The sequence below is a fragment of the Phoca vitulina genome, unplaced genomic scaffold, assembly GCF_004348235.1.
Source record: "Phoca vitulina isolate PV1807 unplaced genomic scaffold, GSC_HSeal_1.0 scaffold87, whole genome shotgun sequence".
Taxonomy (NCBI): domain Eukaryota; kingdom Metazoa; phylum Chordata; class Mammalia; order Carnivora; family Phocidae; genus Phoca; species Phoca vitulina.
The window spans coordinates 1,513,947-1,534,266 of record NW_022589790.1 but is presented as its reverse complement, the minus strand read 5'-3'; the positions used below and the strand labels follow the sequence as shown (position 1 = coordinate 1,534,266).

The 20,320-nt window shown below is 52.3% G+C and overlaps 1 protein-coding gene across 1 annotated transcript in view; it reads right to left on the bottom strand.

Annotated features, from left to right (window-relative positions):
• Positions 1-20,320, bottom strand: part of ADAMTS2 (ADAM metallopeptidase with thrombospondin type 1 motif 2) — a 214,447-nt gene that overhangs the window by 26,502 nt on the left and 167,625 nt on the right. Inside the window, exons 7-11 of the mRNA XM_032395767.1 lie at positions 17,336-17,441; positions 16,526-16,669; positions 15,990-16,122; positions 14,607-14,720; positions 8-153 (exon numbers count right to left, since the gene is read on the bottom strand). Of these exons, the coding sequence (XP_032251658.1) occupies positions 8-153; positions 14,607-14,720; positions 15,990-16,122; positions 16,526-16,669; positions 17,336-17,441 (643 nt within the window). The remainder of the gene's footprint in view (positions 1-7; positions 154-14,606; positions 14,721-15,989; positions 16,123-16,525; positions 16,670-17,335; positions 17,442-20,320) is intronic.

Here is a 20,320-nt window from a genome sequence, read left to right as displayed (position 1 = left end):
AGCTCACTGTGGGTTGTCACACTGGCGGGTCCTGAACTTCACGCCGGTGCCGCAGGTGCGTGAGCAGGAGCCGAACGGACTCCAGGCGCCCCAGTTGCCATCTCGTTTGAGGATGTCGGGCGTCAGCCAGATGCAGTGTCCTTTAAAGCAGTGCTGAAAGACAGAAGGTCACTCCTAGGACCCACCGTTCCAGGGCCACTCGGATGCCCCATACTCTTCAGCCTGCAGTTCCCTTGATGTCTGCTTGGCCCTGGAGGAACCGGGGGGGGCAGACCCCACATCCCCGTAGAAGTTCAGAGCCCCCCATCAGGAGGCCCAGCGAGGTGCTGGCCCGCCCTGCTCCCCCTGATCGCCGCCCCGGCCGCCCACCATCCTCCACGTCTTGTCCAGCCTACTCTGTCCCCTCAGCCCGAGCCTCCCCCACACCCCACACCGTGTCTCCGGGCGAGGTCACAGGCATGCCCACACAGGGCACGTTCACCAAGAAGCAACCGGCCCATCAGGCCAGCGACTCCAGAGACGTATAGGACCTACCTGTCCGTGTTTAAAGGACATACAATGGAAATGAAGGTCGGGTGACAAGCTGACACGGTAAACATTCATGAATGCAGTGAGCACAACACCGGCGCTCGGGGAACACAGACCTACAGCTCGAATTTGGTCACACTGCTCCCCGGCCTCCCACAGGGAGGACGCTTACACAGCTTAGGGCCACTTTAGGAAGAGGATTACAACATGTAAAATACTACATCAGATCAAAAAAGGATGCTGATTTAGAACAAGAAAAGACATCACAAAAAGTTAAAAATTTAACAATGGACCAATACCACACACAACCAAAAGCAAAGAACAAGGATGTTTTTCAAATGAACCGACTGCCACAACTTTTCCTGCAATTCTGAAAGCATACTTGTCCATCCCCTCTTCATATGACCCCCGAGCCATGGGTGCAAGTGCAGAAGCTGGAAGGACTCCAGGCGCCCCGGCTGCTGTCTGGTTTCAGGAGGTCATTTTGTAGGTTTGTCTTCCATATGGTGAATAGAAAGATAATGCCGCCATTCCTCAGCAAACTTTCTCTGTAAGGGCCGGTGGCTATTTTGGCTACGTGATCTCAGTTTTAACTACTCAGCTCTGCCACCAGAGCATGACCGCAGCTATAGACCACACATCAGTGAATGGACATGGCTGTGTCCCAATAAAACTTTATTTACAAAAACAGGCAGCAAGTGGAAATGTCTACAGTGGACCTATAAGGAGCTTGGTGAACTCCATCCTCAGTAAGAAAACCACTTAACTGGTGAACATTATTTTTAAAGAACAACCACTTAGGGCACCTGGGTGGCTCAGTCGTTAAGCATCTGCCTTCGGCTCAGGTCATGATCCCAGGGTCCTGGGATCGAGCCCCACATCGGGCTCCCTGCTCGGCGGGAAGCCTGCTTCTCCCTCTCCCACTCCCCCTGCTTGTGTTCCTGCTCTCGCTATCTCTCTCTGTGTCAAATAAATAAATGAAATCTTTAAAAAAAAAAAAACACTTAAAGTATCTGGAAATTGTCCTAAAGTCGACACAACAAATAGAGAAATGTTTGTTCAAGAAACATTATTCAGGATCTATGAAATCTTGGTAAGAACAGTGGAAGTCCATGGCATTTGGCCACAACCGTTGCCCATACCTTCCCCCCAGCTCAGGGGGCCAGAAGCTTTACTGCCTAGTATCTATCCTCCCTGCTCCCAGCCTGGAGCTATGGTTTGACCCTGGGAAAGGCAAACCACTGGCACCTCCCAATTTATAACTCAGTGTTACAGAAAGTCGATTCCCGACAGTAGAGGCCAAGAGGACTGGGGCTCCCATCGCTAGGTGAAGACTCTACCCCAGGGATGTCAGGCCAAGAATACTGGACCCTGACAGCCCCTTTCCCAGTTTGCTTGTAGGGCAGAGGTCCCATTCTAAAGAGAAAAAGCCAAGAAGAGTAGGGGCTGCCATCCCCATCCAGTGATGCACTCGTAGGCCAGGATGTCACTCTGGGAGAAGCGGGCCACCTGGCCCCTCGTCCCAGTGCAGTGATGCAGTGGTCTTCCCAGAGGGAGAGGGAGAACAGCCAGCCCCATAGCTCTCCCTAAGGGGACTGACCTTATTTGGAACAGAGCATGGGGAAGTTCATACCTACAGGCATTGTCTAAAACAACAGGAATCTTGGTAGTGAGTTGAGCAATTAAGAGGAGGCCAGGAGATCCATGATGCTAGTAGCAAAAAGTAAAATGGTAAAACAACCAATAGCATAACAAAAAGAACCAAGACAAGACAGCTAAGAGACCTCCTGGGGTCTGAGTAAGGCTCAAAGACTGGCAACATCCTGCTTTTGTGAAAGGCTCAGAATTTCACTGGGTCATACTGTGGACAAGTCATACTTGCGGGCATTCTCAAAACCACACAGGAGCCAGTTAGCAGCTAGTGAAACCTAACTGGGTGATACCAGTAGAGACAGAGCAGCCAGAGCCTTACCAGGAAAATCAGAGACGGAGACAGAGACAACCTGCCTAATACCACTGTGGGAATGGGGGGCCTGTCTGGTCAGGGGGACAATGCACGGGCCCAAGGCTGTGACCTCTGGGGGGGGGGGCAGTATCAGCAGCTGCATACTGCAGGGCAAACAAATACAGTTTATGGAAAGAGTGTGGCCGAGTCGCTAAACAAATAAACAAGCAAACAACAGCACGACAAGGTCCAGGGGCATCATTATCCAGAGTCTCTTCAATGTATTATCTACAATGTCCAGTTTCCACCAAAATTTCTGAGACATGAAAGGAAACAGGAGAGTGTGATCTGCACATGGGAAAGTAAGTGGGTGACAGAAACTACCTTTGAGGAGGTCCAGATGTTGGACTTAGCAGGCAGATTTCAAAACAGCTCCAAGAACAAAAGGGAACCATGTCTAAAGAACAGAAGGAGAGGAAAGGATAAGTCTCACCAAATAGAGAACATCAGGAAAGAGGTAGAAACTACTATGAAAATGTAAACAGAAATTCTGGAGTTGAAAAGGTCAAAAACTGAAGTGATAAATTCACCAAGGGCTCAGCAATAGATCTGAGCTGACAGAAGACAGAGTCCATGAACCTGAATACAGATCAGTAGCAATTCTGCAATCTGAAGAGCAGAGAGAAAAAAGAATAAATAAAAATGAACAGAGCCTCTGAGAAACATGGGGGGACCACTGAAGTGCCAGAAGGACAGGAAACAAAAAGGAGCAGAAAATATTCAAAGACATGATGGCTGAAAACTTCTAAAATTTGATGGGGAAAAGAATTAACCTATACACCCAAGAAATTTAACCAACTCCAAGTAGAATAAATGCAAAGAGAGCCATACCCCGACACATTATAGTCAAGCTGGTGAAAGACAAAGAAAATGTCAAAAGCAGCAAGAGGAAAAAGACTCATCGTGTATAAGGAAAGCCAAATAAAATCAAGAGCTGATGTTTACTCAGAAGTAATGGAGGTCAGAGGTAGTGGTGTTAACCAAGGATAACCAATAAAACTATCTCTCAACAATGAAGGTGAGACAAAAATATTCCCACACAAACAAAAGGAGGAGAATTCATGGCTAGCAGATTGCCTTGTAGGAAAATACTAAAGGAAATTATTTAGGTTGAAAGCAAGTGACGCCAAAGAATAATTCAAATCCACATGAAAAAAACAAAGAGTGCTGGAAATGGACAATTTTCTAGAAAAACACAGACTACCAAAACCGATTTAATAAGATACAGAAAACCAGAATAGACCTATAATAAGTAAAGAGAGTAAATGAGTGATTTAAAATTTCCCATAAATAATAGCCCAACCCCAGATGGCTTTGATGGCGAATTCTACCAAATGTTTAAAGAAAAATTAACACTACTCCTTCATGAACTCTTCCAAGATACAGAAGAAAAGAGAAATTCCCTAACTCATTCTATGAGGCTAGCAGTACCCTGATACCAAAACCAAAGGTACCACAAGAAAAAACTGCAGACCAATATCTCTTACGAAAATAGACACAAAAATCCTCAACAAAATCCTAGCAAATTGAATCTAAGAGCATATTAAAAGTTTATACACCACGACCAAGTGAAGTTTATCCCAGGAGTGCAGGGTTTAATATCTGAAAATCAATCGGTGTAATAAGCCATATTAACAGAATAAAGAACAAACTGTATGATTGCCTCAAGACTCAAAAAAAGAAATCTGGCAATAGCCAACATCCTTTCCTGAAAACACACACACACACACACACCCAGACAAGGAATAGAAGAGAATTTCCTCAATCTGATAAAGAACATCGAGGAACTACCCATAGCTCACATCACGCTTAATGATGAAGGAATGAATGATTCCCCCCTATGATCAGGACCAAGACTTCTACTCAACACTGTACTGGAAGTTCTAGCCAGGACAAGTAGACTTGGCATCCAGATCGGAAAAGAAGAAGTAAAACTATTTCTATCTGCAAATGACCTAATCTTATATATAGAAACTTCTAAAGAACCCACTAAAAAACTATTAGATCTAATAAAGAAATTCAGTGAGATTGCAGGGCACAAGATCAATATAGTAAAATCAACTGTATTTCTATGAACAGTTTATCCTACGAATGGACTGGAAGTTAAGAATCTATCTATAATAGCATCAAAAAGAAGACAAAAAAACCTTAGTAATAAATTGAACAAAAGAAGAATAAAACATGCACAATGAAAACTACAAAACATTGTTGAAATAAATCAAAGATCCAAATAAAGACATCCCATGTTTATAGATCAGACTGTTGATACTCTAGATTCAATGTAATCCTATCAAAATCCCTGCTGCAGTTTTGCATAAATTGAAAAACTCCTCCTAAAATTGATATGGATATCCTCACTAACACTTGGTATTTCCTGTCTTTTGGGTTCTAGCCATTCTGACAGGTCAAAGGACCAGAAACAGCCAAAACAATCTTGGAAAAGAACGAAGTGGGACAACTTACATTTTCCTATTTCAAAGTTTAATACAAAACTACAGTAATCAAGAGAGTGTGGCCCTGCCAGTGGGATAGACAAACCTATCGATGGAACAGAATGCAGAGTCCAGAAATGAACCCTTACATGTGGTCAGTTTGTTTCCAACAAGGGTAACAAGATGATTCAACAGAAAGGGAACAGTCTCTTCAGCAGTGATGCTGAGATGACTGGATGTCCACAAGCAGAAGGATGAAGTTTGACCCCTACCTCACACCTTGCACAAAAGTCAACTGAAAATGGATCATAAGCCTAAAGGTAAGGGCTATCCTCAGAATGCAACACAGAGATAGATCTTTGTGACCTAATGGCAATGGTTTCTTAGATACAACAACAAAGCACAGGCAACAAAAGGAAAAAAATAGATAAATTGGACCTCACCAAAATTAAAACCTTTTGTGCATCATATGATACTGTCATGAAATTGACAAGACAACCCACAAAACGGGGGGAAAAGTATTTGCAAACCATATACTGATAACCCCAATAAGGGACTTGTATCCAGTATATATAAAGAACTCTGATAACTCAGTAATAAAAAGATAAATAACTCAATTAAAAAATTAACAAAGGATATAGATAGACATTTACCCCCAAGACATATATATATATATATCCCACGTCAAAGGCCCTGCATATATATATATATATATATATATATATATATATATATATATAAGAATCACCACTAAGCACATGATGAGGAGATGCTCAACATCCGAGGTCACTAGGGAAATGCAAATCAAAACCATGAGATGACACTTCACATCCCCTGGGATGGTTACAATAAAAACAGACGATAACAAGTTTGGGGGAGGATGTGGAGAAATCAGAACCCTCACACAGTGCTAGTTGGAATGTAAAAAAGGTGCAGCTGCTCTGGGAACCAGTCTGGCAGTTTCTCAAAATGTGCAACAGAGCTACCATAAGATTTAGCAATTCCACTCCTAGGTACATATCCAAGAAAAGTGACACATCCACCCATAACTTGCACAAGAATGCTCACAGCAGCATTTCTCATAACAGCTAAAAAGTAGGAACAATTCAGATGTCCATCAACTGATAAATGGATAAGTAGAACACAGCGTTCCATACGATGGATGATTATGCAGCCACTCAAAGGAATGGAGTACTGACACGTGCCACAAGACGGATGAATCTTGAGAACATTATGCTAATCAAATAAAGTCTGACGCAAAGGACACATATTATATGATTCCATTGATAAGAAATGTCCAGAAGAAGCAAATCTACAGAGACAGAAAGTAGATTAGTGATTGCTCAGGACTGGGGCAGCGGTTGAGGGGAGAGGATGAATCACAGAGACTGCTAATGGGGACGGCGCTTCTTTCTGGAGTGACAACGTTCTAAAATTTGATTGTTGTGATAGCTGCACAACTCTGTGCATATACTGAAAGCCACCGAATTGTACACTTCAAAATGGGCAGTTTTGCTTTATTTTATTTTTTAGAAGTCATTTATTTTTTTGAGAAAGAGAGAGAACAAGCGGGGGGAAGGGCAGAGGGACAAGCAGACTCCCCACTGAGCGAGGAGCCCGACGCGGGGCTCGATCCCAGGACCCTGAGACCATGACCTGTTGTGAAGTCAGACGCTTAACTGACTGAGCCACCCAGGCGCCCCAAATGGGCAACTTAAAATGTGAATCGCATCTTAGTAATGTTGGGTAGGTGGGGGGGACCAGGGGGCAGGTGGCACTGGTCTGTGTGCAACAGCTCGCTAACCCTGGCTCTAGCATGTTGAGGGACATATTTTCTTTTTCAAAATTATTGATAATGTAGAGAAGTTATTGGTGGTGTCATGGGAACATTTAGAGGAGCGAATCTGGAGACACTGCTCTCCAGTTTGTTTCCTGATGTGGATTTCAGGGCATTTCAAGTTTTCTTGGTCAGAGCCTGATTTTAAACCCAACACTCAGTAACTGTTGCTGTTGACGTTGTGACTGTCAACACTGTAACATTCTGAGCTTCGGATTACCTTTGACGCTGCCAACATTTCATGTCAAGTCAGAAAGAAGTTTAAATGCTTCTCCCATGTGTTCCTCAGATTCACTCCCCTTCATCAAGTGGATTGTCAAACATTTCAAGAACCTGTCTGTTACAACCCTATGATATTATCTCTTCCGCCTAATGAATGGCTGCTTTGGGTTTGATCTGAAACTTTTCTTGTTACAATTAAATTTCTGAAGTCGGAGTTACTTCTCCTGATTTCTTTACTCCCTTTCCCCTTTCGTTTTCTATTAATTTTTATCTGGATTTCTAAAAATACATAAATGTGAAAATGACAAAAGAAGGTACCTTTATCCATCTATCCAAATCAGAAGCCTGTCATTTCTCCCTTATTTTATTGGAGCGTTCCAGAACAACTTTTCAAAACTGCAGTGCAACTGGCACATTCAAGCTTCATCAACATCTCAGATAAACTTTCTGCATCCCATTTGCACTCAGATTTCTCTCCTGGTCTTTGAAAATTTATTTTAGCACCCCTTATATTTTGTAATACATATGTTGTGAGGCGTGGACAGCTTTTTAACAAGCAGACCATCTGGTTACACTTAGCCTTTTTAAAGAGACAGCCAAGTCGGATCTGTGTTTAAAGGAGCCCATCTGCAAGACAGACCCCAAAAGCAAACACAAACTATCGTCAGTATGGAAGCCGTCGTGACCTCAGGTCCAGCTGAAGCTCCTTTCGTCCAATGATCTGAGAAGAATGAGCCACACACACAGCACACATTCCACGGTGACCCTGAGTGAGTCGGCGTGGCGGTGGGAGGAGTGAGTGTCTCTGGACGTTATTCCTGCACCTGGACAGCTACGGTAACTTAGCTGTACATGAAAGATACTGAGACCATGTAAACAAGCCAATAAATAGACCTCAAATGCAATTTCTCCTTAGCCAAAGCCACAAAGCACCCATTGCCACTCTAAAGCCAGTGACAGAGCATACTGAAGAGAAAGGGCGAGTGCAAAGAGAAGTGATCTTTACTTTTGCAAAAGTTATGAAAACACACGACTGTGTGAACACGTGGCGAGGCCCCTCCTGGGGCCTCGTAACGGGCCCGGCGGAAGTGAGAGGCCCCGGAGCTCAGGCATCCTAAGCTTCATGGTAAATTCGCCTCTGCTCCTCTCTCAAAACCGCCTGCAGGCTCCCGTGCTGCAGGATTCAGACGGGCTCTCCAGCCTGGCGTCAAAGGCCCTGCATGACCCGCTCCTACTCGCCCCTCCTGCTTCATGCTAGGCGCCTGGCCGCTGACTGCTCTCTGAACCGACCAAGCCGTCTCCCCTCCCTGCCTCTGGGAATGCCTCTGCTCCGGAAGCCCATCATCACTCTACTGCCTTCCCCCACACCCAGTGCGGTGGACGCCGGAAGAGACCCCCCTCCAGGCTCTTGCTGCCAGTCCCCTCCAGGACACACCCACAGCCCACGTGCACTGCCCGGCCCAGAGTCGTGCCTCTTTCCTGGGGACAGCCACAGCCAACCACTGGTCAAGGTTGGGCACAACGTCAGAGTTGTGCCGGCCCAGAGCTTTGGGTGGGGGCCTGCCGAGCCCCATATTGTGGCCGTATTGCTGTGCGATGCCTCGTTCTGCCCCCAGGTGGTGATCCTGCCAGAGCCCCCAGGAAGACGGCTGCAGCTGCCGTCTCCATGCCCAAGTCACTGCCCGGTGTCCCTCCTGGGTCTCACCTCTCAGACGGGCCCTTCCCTGCCTCCCTACCTCTGTGCACATCTCTGTTCGGGAGGCTACCTCACTCTTTCCTCCCTCCCTCCCTCCCTTCCTGACACAGGCCTCTCACCCTTCTTAATTCACCAAAGGACTCCCAGACCCGCCTTCACGCCAGTGTGAGCCCTTGTGAGGTGTGACAGAGGCTGCGACCCTCTGGATTCCCCCTTCTGTGCTCTGGGTCAATGGCTTCACCATCATAAGGCTGGCACACGGTTCGAGAGCCTGGGGTCAGGCCGGCCTGGCTACAGGCCACGGGTGATGCTGGTCATGTCCTTCCAGGTCATGGTTACCCCTCTCTCACCCCAAAGTGCCCCTCACTCAACCACGGAAGGGAAGAGAAGAGCCCACAGAAATGCTGGCGGGTGGCCCCCTAGCTGATGGTGCGGGGGGCGGGGGGGAGGGGTGCACTGGCAGACAAGGAAGAGGGCCCAGGTAAGGGGATGCTGTGGAATGAATGTCTGTGTCCTCCGCAAATTCATATGTGAAAGCCCAAAGCACCAATGTGATGGTATTAGAAGGTGGGGGCCTTTGGGAGGTGATTGGGTCATGACGGTAAAGCCCCTTATAAGACTAGTGCCTTTCTAAGAAGACACGAGAAAGACGATTCGGCAACCCCCACCAGAACCCAACCATGCTGGCACCCTGATCTCAGACTTCAGCCTCCAGAACTGTGAGAAATGCAGATCTGCTATTTAAGCCCCTAGTCCCTGGCATTTCTGTGACAACAGCCCGAGCTGACTAGGACACAGAGGGCGTGAGTGCTCCTGGCATCTCTGAAGGCTGAGACTGGGACCCAACCTCTCAGCCACTGCTGGTCGAGGGGACAAGGACCAGGAGGATGGAGGAAGCCAGAGAGTGGTCCCCTTGTCCCTGTTGGACAGATCGGTCCCAAGTCTGGAAATAGGCAGCTGGGCCCAGGACAACTCAGAACATCCCACAGGCCCACAGTGTGACCACCTCCTCCACAGCTTCAGTTCCAAATGCACAGAGACAATATTCATGCATCGTAGAAAACACGAAGCAAGGCAGAAGGAAGGGAAAATCACCCTTCATTCCACAGCTCAGAAACCATCCTTCCAATATTTTGGTTTATTTCCTCCTGGATGACTGTGAGCATTTAACATTACCCCAAATGAACAATTGCATACTCCGATACCTCAGTGCCATTATTTAAAAAAAAAACATGTTTAACGTTCTTAAAATGCTCTATGAACATACGTTTAAATGCCTACAAATATTTCATGCAATGGAGAGAGAGGCTTGAACATTTAAAAGCACGAAGTCGCTTGTCCTGAGTGAATTCTGAGCCCAAGGACAAGCGGACGGGGCTGCTTCACGGGCTAAGTACCATGGACAGTGCTGACGCACCTGGGCAGGGGCTGGGAATTCTGCTGGGTTGCTCTGAGAGCCTGCCAGGCAGGACTGCTCTCTTTCAGGGAAGTGTGTGTTTAACATTTCAGAACCACTGCCATCCTCAACTTTCCTCCACCCACCAGCATGTCCCGAGTGGGTACCACGTGCCAGGAACCTGAGCTGTGAGGGCCAGTGAGCTGGACACTTAGGTGACTTGCTAGAGGGAGAAAGGATGGCTCCAGGTCCCTTGTGAGGAAGGAGACCAGGGCTCCAACTCCCAGGCCCAGATCCTGGGCTTTCCCTGTCACTATGCCTGCCCGCCCGTTCTCAACTCTGCAGGGAAACGGGAAGCGTGACACAGGAGCATCTCGGGCCTTTCCACAGGGCACGCATCTCTGAAACGGAAATCATGAAAACTGAGGGTGGGTGTCGCTTCCCCAAGATGCTGCATGCGAATGTGAGAGCATATGGAGGACTCTTTCCTGCCCACAGACACATGAGGCAGGAGCCATCTTTGACCCCCTCCCTGGGCCTGCATGCCGCCCTCTGCCCTGACCCTGGCTCACGCAGGGAGGGCAAGGTGAGCCCACCGGCCTGGCCTGCAGGGCAGAGGCACCTGGGAGCACCCTCTGTGCTGGGCCTGACCCTGCTCCAGAGTATCCAGGGCATGCCTGCTGCCAGCACCCTCAACAGGGCGGGACAGAAGCAGGCTGTCACCACGGCCTCCTAGGGAGCCAGGTGGAGTCGCTGTGTCTTTTGTTTTCTGGATTCTGACCCTAAAGGGACTGCCCCTCCCAGGATTAGCCAATTTCTAGAGACAGTAAACAACTCCTGCAACTGCGTGATTTTTAAATGCAAACCACCATTCCAGGGGTTACAATCCAAACACATCCTCTTGTCAGGCTCTCATACTCAAGGCCACCATCCCCTGCCCAAATCACCCCAGGGGCAGGTACCAGACAACTAAGGGCTCTGGCCCAGAACCCACTGACATCATTCACGCTGGCCAATCCGAAGCCTGCTTACCCTGCCTCGCCTGTTCCTTTCTACAGAAACCACATTCGCCCCCATCCTTTGCCTCCTGGCCCACCCTGGTGCTTCCCTACATGGCTCCCTGCAGGCTTTCCTTCTGGGATCTGTGAGAAACAAACCGGTTTCTCACTGGTAATCATCTTCTGGTCTGCTGGCCTCACTCCGCCTCAAATTTTATATTAATATGCTGTATTTTAAAACACCAGCCTTCCCCATCTCACCTGCCCTCCCTGGCCTTCCTCAGCAGGCTCCTGCTCTGCATGCTCCCCCACCTGGATTGCTCATCTCACTTCCCCCTACCTTCTGGCCTTCAGCGGGGTCACCGACAGGGAAGCCTCTCTGACTTTCCCGACAGGCCACTCGTGTCCTCACTGCCTGTCTCGGCCGCCTCTTCCCGCTCGCGGTTGATCCCCACCGAAGGTGAGGTCTGAAGGAGGCAGAGGGGGCCGACACATGCAGTGGATGTGAATGAATGAATGAACGTGGACCTGAGGTGGCCAGGCAGCCGGATGCGCAGGCCCACTGCCCGCTTCTTTGCCCAAGGGCAACACACTCACCTCTCCCCTCTCGGCCAAGCCCACCTTTTGATTCCGTGGGAGAGCCGCGCACCACTGGTCCTGGCTCCTCACCGCCCTGATCCCCTCTGCTTCATCTCTCTGGGACCCGGGGCCCTGAACCCCAAGGGTGCTGCCGACATCCCCCGCCTACCCGGCCCCCATGGTGTCCAAACCCAGGGCAGACCGTGAAGGAACCGTGAAACCAAAAGATGGAGGGTGGGTGGTTCTTTTGTATGCTCTCTCCAGGTCACCCCTGTGTGTGGAGTATAGATCCGGACTGTTCTATCTCTGGAAAGGTGGATACGTGCCACCTGAGTAAGCAGGGGCACAATCTGGCTGTGGAGGCCAAGAGGGGACGATGTGCTGGGGTGAGCTGCTGGACAGTGCACAGTGAGGATCCCAGGCAGCCACATTGTGTCCCGAGCCTGAGCTCTGTCACCCCCTGCCCAGGGCTGGGGCCCCACAGGGACAGCTGAACTCTTCACAGCCCTCGTCCCTGAGATGTCCTGCTATTTCTCCAACCCAGCCAACGCCCCCCTGTTCCCTTCTCACTCCCCTCTCTCCTTGCCCCTGTGGTTTTTCTCGAAGGAAAGGGAAAGATAAGGGAGGGCTGCCTCCCAAACACAAAATTGCACGCAGTAATGAGTAACATATTGAAAGATACAAATGCACACAGGCAGAGGAGTCTGCTAGGCCCCCAGGAGGAGCCCCTGCCTCTCCCTTTGCCCCTCCACCCACAGCCTCACACACCAAGAATTCCTGATGTGGGTCAGTTTTTGCCCTGTGCTCTGGCGAACCAAGACAGGCTGAGCCCAGCCACCACTCGGCCCCCAACACACCCAGCACAGCTCTGTCTCTTTAACAAATAAAATATAATCGTCTTTACTGGGCTAAATGAACAAAGGATCCCACCACCAAAACAAATGAAGGGCAACGGCCAGCTCAGTGGTTTCTGTGAGGAGAAGCACTTTGGCTACAGCTGCGCACCTTCCTCACCAGACCCTCCCCCCTGCCCCACAAGAGAAGGGGGGCCAACCGGCCAGAATTGCAGGCATTCCCTGGCCCACCTTCTCCCAGCGGCTGGGGTTCCTGCCAGGTAAAAGCCGCCCTGCAACCCTGGGCGGGTACGCCTGGGCGGGGCTGCTTCCTGCTCCATCCACACCTTCTCTCTGTGCAGGGTGGGATGGAAGAAAGTGAGGACGCAGGTGGGGGAGGAAGCCATGCTGAGCTAGTCTCAGCCCCCAGCTCAGTGTTTACTGAGCTCATCACGGGGCTTGTGGCAAATGCTTCAAGGCCCCCCCGTTCCCTCCACCGAGCTCCTGTGGGGAGGAGGGCTACATGGTCAGTTCTGGCTTCACGAGGTCCCTGGCGTATTACTAACAACATCCCACCTCCAACTTCTAACAGTTCACGGAGTCGGGGGCCCAGCTCAATCACCTGGGCGCACCCTTAGAAATACCAATTCCCAGATCTTCAAACAAAAATCTGTAGGCAAATGTGCATAGCAGCACTATTCACAAATACCAAAAGGTGGAAACAATCCAAATGTCCCATGGATGAGCGGATAAACAAATTATGGTCTAGCCCTACAGTGGAATATTATTCAGCCATAAAAAGGAACAAAACACTGATGCATGCTACCATATGGATGAACCTTAAAAACCTTCACTGAAAGCAGCCAGACACAAAAGGCCGCATACTGTATGATCCTGCTTCCCTGGGATCCCAGAATGGGCAAATCCACAGAGTCGGAAGGCAGACTAGCAGTTGCCAGGAGCTGGAGACAGGAGGGGAACAGGGAGTCACTGTGTAATGGGGTCTCCTTCTGGGGTGATGAAGAAGTTCTGCAACTACATAATAACGGCTGCAAGACACTACAGGACATTGCACCTCCTTACTGCATGCAATAAAAAGCCGCTGAATTGTGTAACGTGGTTAAAATGGCAAATAGTGGGTCATGTGAATTTTGCCATAATTAAAAAAAAAAAAAAAAAAAAAAAACAACGCAATCCCTGATCCTTACCTCAAACCCAAACCTGCAGGGGTGAGCCTGGAAATCTGTATTTTTAAGAAGGTGTACCAAGAACTAAAATCAGCCAGAATTTAAGACCTACATGGAGGAACCTCAGGCGCAGATGACTTGGGGGCCTTCGTAGGCCTGATATTGGGGCACACGAGCTGGTGTGCACGTCCCACCCCCCACCCCCACACTGTCAGGTCTGCGGGGCTGCGCGGTCACCCAGGCTCAGGCTCAGGCTCATCTGCATAAGCCAGCCCCCAGCAGGTGATTGGCTGAAGAGCGGGCACGTGATCTCATCTGAGCCTGTGAGAATCAAGCCCAGAGTTTTTGGCTAAAGGCCGCGGTGAGAAAAGCCAGTCTTTCGTCAAGTTGCTGGACAGTGGGAAGTGGGTCTGGGTGGCTGGCAGGGGCCTGGAGCAGCCACGGAGCTGCCTCAAGGGACGAGTGTGCTCTCCAGGGGGCGCACACGGAGGCCCCAGGGATGGAGAGGCTAAGCCTGATGCTGAGCCTCGGGACCAGTGGCCAGCGGCCCCCAATGCTGGCCTTCAAGTGACCCAGTCACCCACCGTGTCCGTGGGGGGACAGAAGGCTGCTCCTCAGAGGAGCGGATTCCCGAGCCCCGGGGGTGGGGGGGGAGGCGGTGCTTGAAACACGGAGAGATGGAGAGGAGCTTGGGGACACCAGGTTCGCTCCGGCAGAGAACTAGTGCGCTGGCAGTAGAGGGGACAGAAGCTCCGGAGTGTCAGGTGTGAAGAGTTACTAGGAAGGAGGCAGGGGTCCCCCGAGGAGGCCCCCGGCCCCTCCGCACCCGCGCTGCAGTGCCTGTCCCTGGAGGCCTGTGCGCATCACACAGCCCGCCCACTGCCCCCACTCACCTTGCCGGGTGCACACATGGTCCCGTCCAGGGGGGGGCCCTTCTTGGTCTTGCAAAAGTACGGGTTGTCAGGGTGGCTGCACCACAGCTGCTTGCACGGGTCGAAGGTCCGGAACTGCAGGAGAGCGCTGCAGCTCGCCCAGCGGCCACCCACTGCGGGGACCGTGCAGGGGCCCGCCCTGTCCCCCAGGGTCCTCTCGGACAGGGCGGGGTCGGGCACAGCGTGGCTGCCCAGGACAGCCCCGCGCGATTCTGCGGCCGTGACAACCTCCGGCATGCCGTGGCTGCTTCCTGCCCCCGCAGCAACTGCCCCCACCCCCCCAGCCTCCAGGCTCTGACCCCTGCACCTGTCATGGAGCCTGGACAGACAGCTGTCAGGAAGGCTGGGTGGGCATCCCTTTGGCCCCGGTAGGAGTGGCGGGGAGGGGCTGTCACTGCAAGGCCCCACCGGCACCTACTGTCCCCCTGCGGAGGACTCCGCCTCCTAAAGCCCTCCCCTCTGCCCTTCTCTTGCTTCAGCCTTGGCCTCTGTTTCCTGGACCCCAGTCACCTCTTCTCTGGCCTTTCTGCTGGCTGTCCTTCCTCCAGGATGTCCCTGAGGGATCCAGCTGAAACTCAGACCTGGCTATGCCCCCCCCCCCCCGGAAACATTTCTAGAGCTCCCCGCTGCAATGAGAATCAAGCCTACCAAGCTCGTTAGGCAGCCACGCAAGAGCTTAGACCACCTGCATCAGTCCCTGAGTCTACCACCTGCTCGCTCTGTGGCCTTAGGCATGTCACGTAAGTGCTCAGTTTCCTCCTCTGTAAAACGGGAATACTTTGCTTGCTTCCTTCCTGCGGCTGAGAGGAGCATCAGGTCAGATGCTAACAGACACTAATGCTCTTGCCACGCTGCCTTGGACAGGGTGGGCCCTGAGCAGCAGACACAGTCCACTCGGATGAGTGGGGTTCCCGCCGCTGGCTCTGCCCTGGCGCCAGACCCCGGAGACAACTGGTTGCTCCTCTGAATGCTATGTGCCCTCACCTCTGGGCCTTTGCACCTGTGATTCCTGCCTTCTGGAATGTCCTCTCCTCCCACTTAGCCTTGACACCTCACTTCTTTCTCAGGGAAGCCCTCCGAACGCTGCAGGCAACACAGGGGCCTCACCAGCACCCCGCCCGCCATCGCTTGCGGTCCCCTGGCCACAGGCCTCGTCACCAGGACCACGCCTGGTCTGGCCAGGTGGGCACCGGGTGCGGAGCGGGAGGGAACCAGCGGGTGCAGAGGGAGAGACTGCCGCTCTGGAGGCCTGCTCCGCCCCGCCCTCAGGAGCCACCCAACAGCTGTCACCTCCTGAGAAGCCAGCCAGACGGGCAGGGGCACCCGGGGTGCTCGGACACTCACCGCCGTGCACATCATGTAGCCCAGGCCGAAGTCGAAGCGGCACTGCTCGTTCATGGAGTAGTGCAGCCCCGGGAGCTGGGGCAGCGCCGGCCAGTCGTGCGCAAAGGGGTCGTCCCGCAGGCAGTCATAGGAGCTGGGGGGGACACACGGGGCGCCACACGCAGCCTTCAGCCGGCAGCCGCGGCCCCTTGCGGAGCCATGGTGGGGGGCCCGTCTGCACCTCCAGCCCTCAGCCGTGCTGCCTCCGTTTCCCTGCTGCATCTCTTTTCGTTGGTGTAAGCTCCCCGGGCATCCCATTAAAGGTGCAGCTGCTGCGCCCACTTTCCGTTCAGGGCCAAGCCCCCCGACAACTGGACCTCCCCCACCAGGCGCACGCTGACCCGCGCCGCTCTGCCTTCCCTCCCCTGCACCTCGGGCTGGAGGACTGAAGTCTGAAGCCTCGGGCGGGACGCAGGCCCACGGGCGGGCGGTGCATCCGTCCTCCTGGAGCTGAGCCCGGGGCTGCGGGCCGTCCTGCCCACCCCCGGGGTACTCACTGCAGGTAGCGGCTCAGCTCCTGCTGGCTGCAGCGGGACCAGTGGAAGCGGTGGAAGGCGGCCTGCACCAGGGGCGCCATGATGCTGCCCAGCCGCACCTCGTCGCCACAGCGGTTGCCCTGCCCGTCGTGCTCCATGCCCAGCCTGTGCGGGGCGGGGCAAGGCAGCCGCGCTGACCTGGCGGCCGGGGGGCCGCCCCAGCCTCCCCCAGAGGCTCCCCGGGGCTTTCGCTGGTCTGCCCCGAGCCAGGTTTTCCGCCAGCTCGGTTCTTAAGCCAGGGGCGCGGGGGAGACGGTGTCCGGAGGCCGCCCCATCGACATCCCGCCCGCCAGGGGGCGCTGTCTCGGGAGCGGGCCGCGGGGGCCGGGGCAGCCTCCGCGGGAGCCTCCGCATGCTCAGCGCTGTGGGCTCAAACCCCTGCACCCACCCAGCGGCCCTACGGAGTTTGCCCCAAATTCGGGGGGGCCTGGGGGCTGCACACCTGGGTGGAGCTGTGGCTTCCCCGCCTCCGGCTCTCTGATTCCGGGCAGGGCTCCCTCAGAGCCCCAGTTATTGGTGTGTAAAATGGGGTAAGGCGGCCCCTGCCCAGGGGCTTGCGTGGCATAATGCCCGGGAGGCCCCCAGTACGCTCGTGGCCCCTTGATTTGTTCCCTCAGCACAATGTGGACCTGAGGCCTGCCCTGTGCAGTGCTGGGCTCAGAACTTTACTTCCCAGGTGCTTTTCACACAGGGCGTGTCCCCTCCCTGCCCTCCCCAGGGCACAGAGGGCCCGGATCTTCCCCACGCGACAAGGACAGCGAGGCCACTTACACGTGGCCGGTCTCGTGGGCCACCACGAATGCTGAGGAGAAGCCATCCTCGTGGTTCAGAGTGCAGCTGCGGACGGGGTGGCACATCCCAGTGACAGGAGCATAGCCTGGGAGGAGACAAAGGGCGGCTCTAGCTCCGGGCCTGAGTCAGGGGGATGCCCTGGCCCCAGTGCCCCCCACCATCCCCAGAGCAGAGGAGCCAGACCAGCTACCCCATGCTGACACAGCTCCGGTGACATGCACCCCAGGCAGCCGGCCTCGGCCGTGCCCGTCACTGTCCACACTGCAGCTGGGGTCAGTCTCCCGGTTACAGCTAGGCCCATTTCCATAGCCCACACAGGCAGCAGTGAGGGAGGACCCCCAACGCTGCTCGAGGGCAGAGCCCAGGGATGAGAGCCAGCAGGCCACACTGCCCTGCTGTCATGCAGCCAGGACTGGCCGAGAGGACTGAGGGGTAGGCCAGCTGCAGACAACAAGGCCCTCCGAGCTCTCAGCCAGTGAACCTGTACTCCGGCTGAGGAGAGTCTGAGCCATGTTCCTCCTGAAGGGTTCCCCTCTTCCAGGGGTCTGTGGGGAAGGAGCCGGACCAGGCAAGGTGCCCCCAGAGGTGGAGGGTGGGGAGCAGGAGTGGGGAGGGGCGGCTGCGGCAGGCCACATCCCCCTGACATAGATGCCCAAGGACCCCCCTGCCCTCAGCCAGCCCAGCCCCATCCCCACTCAAGTGGCTTAGAAAGAGCCACTGAATTCACAGGTAATAGTGAGGGGACACAGTGTGTTTTGCCAACCCAGTTACATTGTGCGGCCCAAAGAAGCAGTCAGGAAATGGAGACACACAGGGATCAAGGGGAGGACTCAGGAATGAGCTAGAACAGCTCAAGCAGGGGGGCGAGAAGGCCTGCAGGTGGTCGGCCTGTGGAACAGCTGAATCCTCTGGGTGGGCTGAATCTGATCAGAGGGTGGGGTTGTTCTTCAGATGTCTCCAGCCTTAGAGGACAGCATTCCTGTGCAGTGAGGGAGGACCCCCGACGCTGCTCGAGGGCAGAGCCCAGGGACGAGAGCCAGCAGGCCACACTGCCCTGCTGTCATGCAGCCGGGACTGGCCGAGGGGGTGAGGAGGGGGAGGGTGGAGGGGGGCATGACCCTGAGACCGCACCTACCACTGAGGAAAACCAGGGAATGGGGCCTAGCCACTTGCCCCTGGATAAGATAAAGACGTGCGAAGTGCGTACAGAGCTGTGTGTGCGGGGGCAGGGGGAGGTCTGCTAAGACACCACCTAGAGGCCCACCAAGCAAGGAGCCTCCGCCCTCGGAACCCTGACCTAGCCTCACTCCTCGCAGTCCCCACGGGGAGATCCCAAGGCAATTTATTCAAAGGAAAGAGTAGAGAAGAAAAGAAGAAGGGCCTGGTGACCCGAGGTGTGCTGGTGTTAGACTTGTTTGTAAAATCATCATAATCGAACCACTGTCTTTTTCCCCTTGTAATAAACAGGAAAATCTGTATCTTTTTTTAAAAAGATTTAATTTATTTATTTGAGAGAGAATGAGAAAGAGAGAGAGAGATAGCATGAGAGGGGGGAGGGTCAGAGGGAGAAGCAGACTCCCCGCCAAGCAGGGAGCCCAATATGGGACTTGATCCCGGGACTCCAGGATCATGACCTGAGCTGAAGGCAGTCGCTTAACCAACTGAGTCACCCAGGCACCCAGGCAAATCTGTATCTTAAAGTATTTTTTGCTCTGCAGATTTTAAGATGATTGTTCTGGAATCAGTGTCCCAGAGCCAAACTTTGAGATCTTCTCTTTGTTCGTTGTATGCAAAGCCTGCATGTGCCTATTCACACTACCTAGCATATTACATGGGTCTTTATGATCTGAAGGTTTGCAAAAGTATCTTTATGTTTTTCTTTATGCCCTTCCAGCTTATTTTATTTTGCTATTGCTCTTTTGTTTCTGGAAATCTTATTAGATAGATATTGTACCTCTTGGGTTGAGCCTCTATGTCTTTGTTCTCTTATTTTAATCTTTTTGGATGCCCTTGACTTTTTTTAAGATTTTACTTTTATTTATTTATTTATTTATTTATTTATTTATTTATTTATTTAGAGAGCATGCACAAGCCAGGGGAGGAGCAAAAGGAGAGGGAGAGAGAGAATCTCAAGCAGACTCCACAATGAACGCAGAGCCCGAAGCAGGGCTCGATCTCACAACCCTGAGATCACGACCCTAAGATCGTGACCTGAGCTGAAATCAAGAGTTGGACACTTAACCAACTGAGCCACCCAGGAGCCCCTGCCCTTGACTTTTTATTTCAGCTTCTGAATTTTCTATTTTACCCATTATATCTTTAGTTTCATAAAGATTCTTTGCTGTTCTCTAATTCTTCCTAGCAACCCATGCCGCCGGGTTTATGGGATGTATCTTCTCAAACATTCTGGGAAGTATTACTTTTTTAAAAAAGTTCTTCTCCAGTCTCTAAATTATCTCCGTCTCCTCTAGAGTCAGTTCTCTGATTTTGTTTTGCATCTTGGTCTGACTTTTTTTTTCATGGTGTAAATTTAAAAAAAAAATGTCTGGCCATCCTTAGCTGTGCTTTCACAGTTCGAAACAGGGGAGGAGGTCACTTGCTGTAGACGTTACGGTGGTTTCTCTCCCTATGGAACAGTTCTGCTCCCCATTAGAGCTCTCACCTGGACAAAAGTGCTGACAGAGCGCACTGTTTGTCACCTGGCTTCCTGCTATGACAGGGAGCTAGAAGCCCCTCCAAATGAAGAGACACCAACACCAACCAGGAGCCTTACTCTGAGCTCGGTGGGATCAGGAGTCCCACTCTGTGTTCCCACCTGAATCCTATTGTGGTGCCAATCTGTGTGGCAAAGGGGGCAGCTGCGGTGCCAGAGAAATGTTTTAACATAAACTGATCTGGCCTCTGGTCAGGGTCACTCAGGAAGTCTCCCTAGTTATGCAGATATGAGCAAGTGGGCAGCAGAGA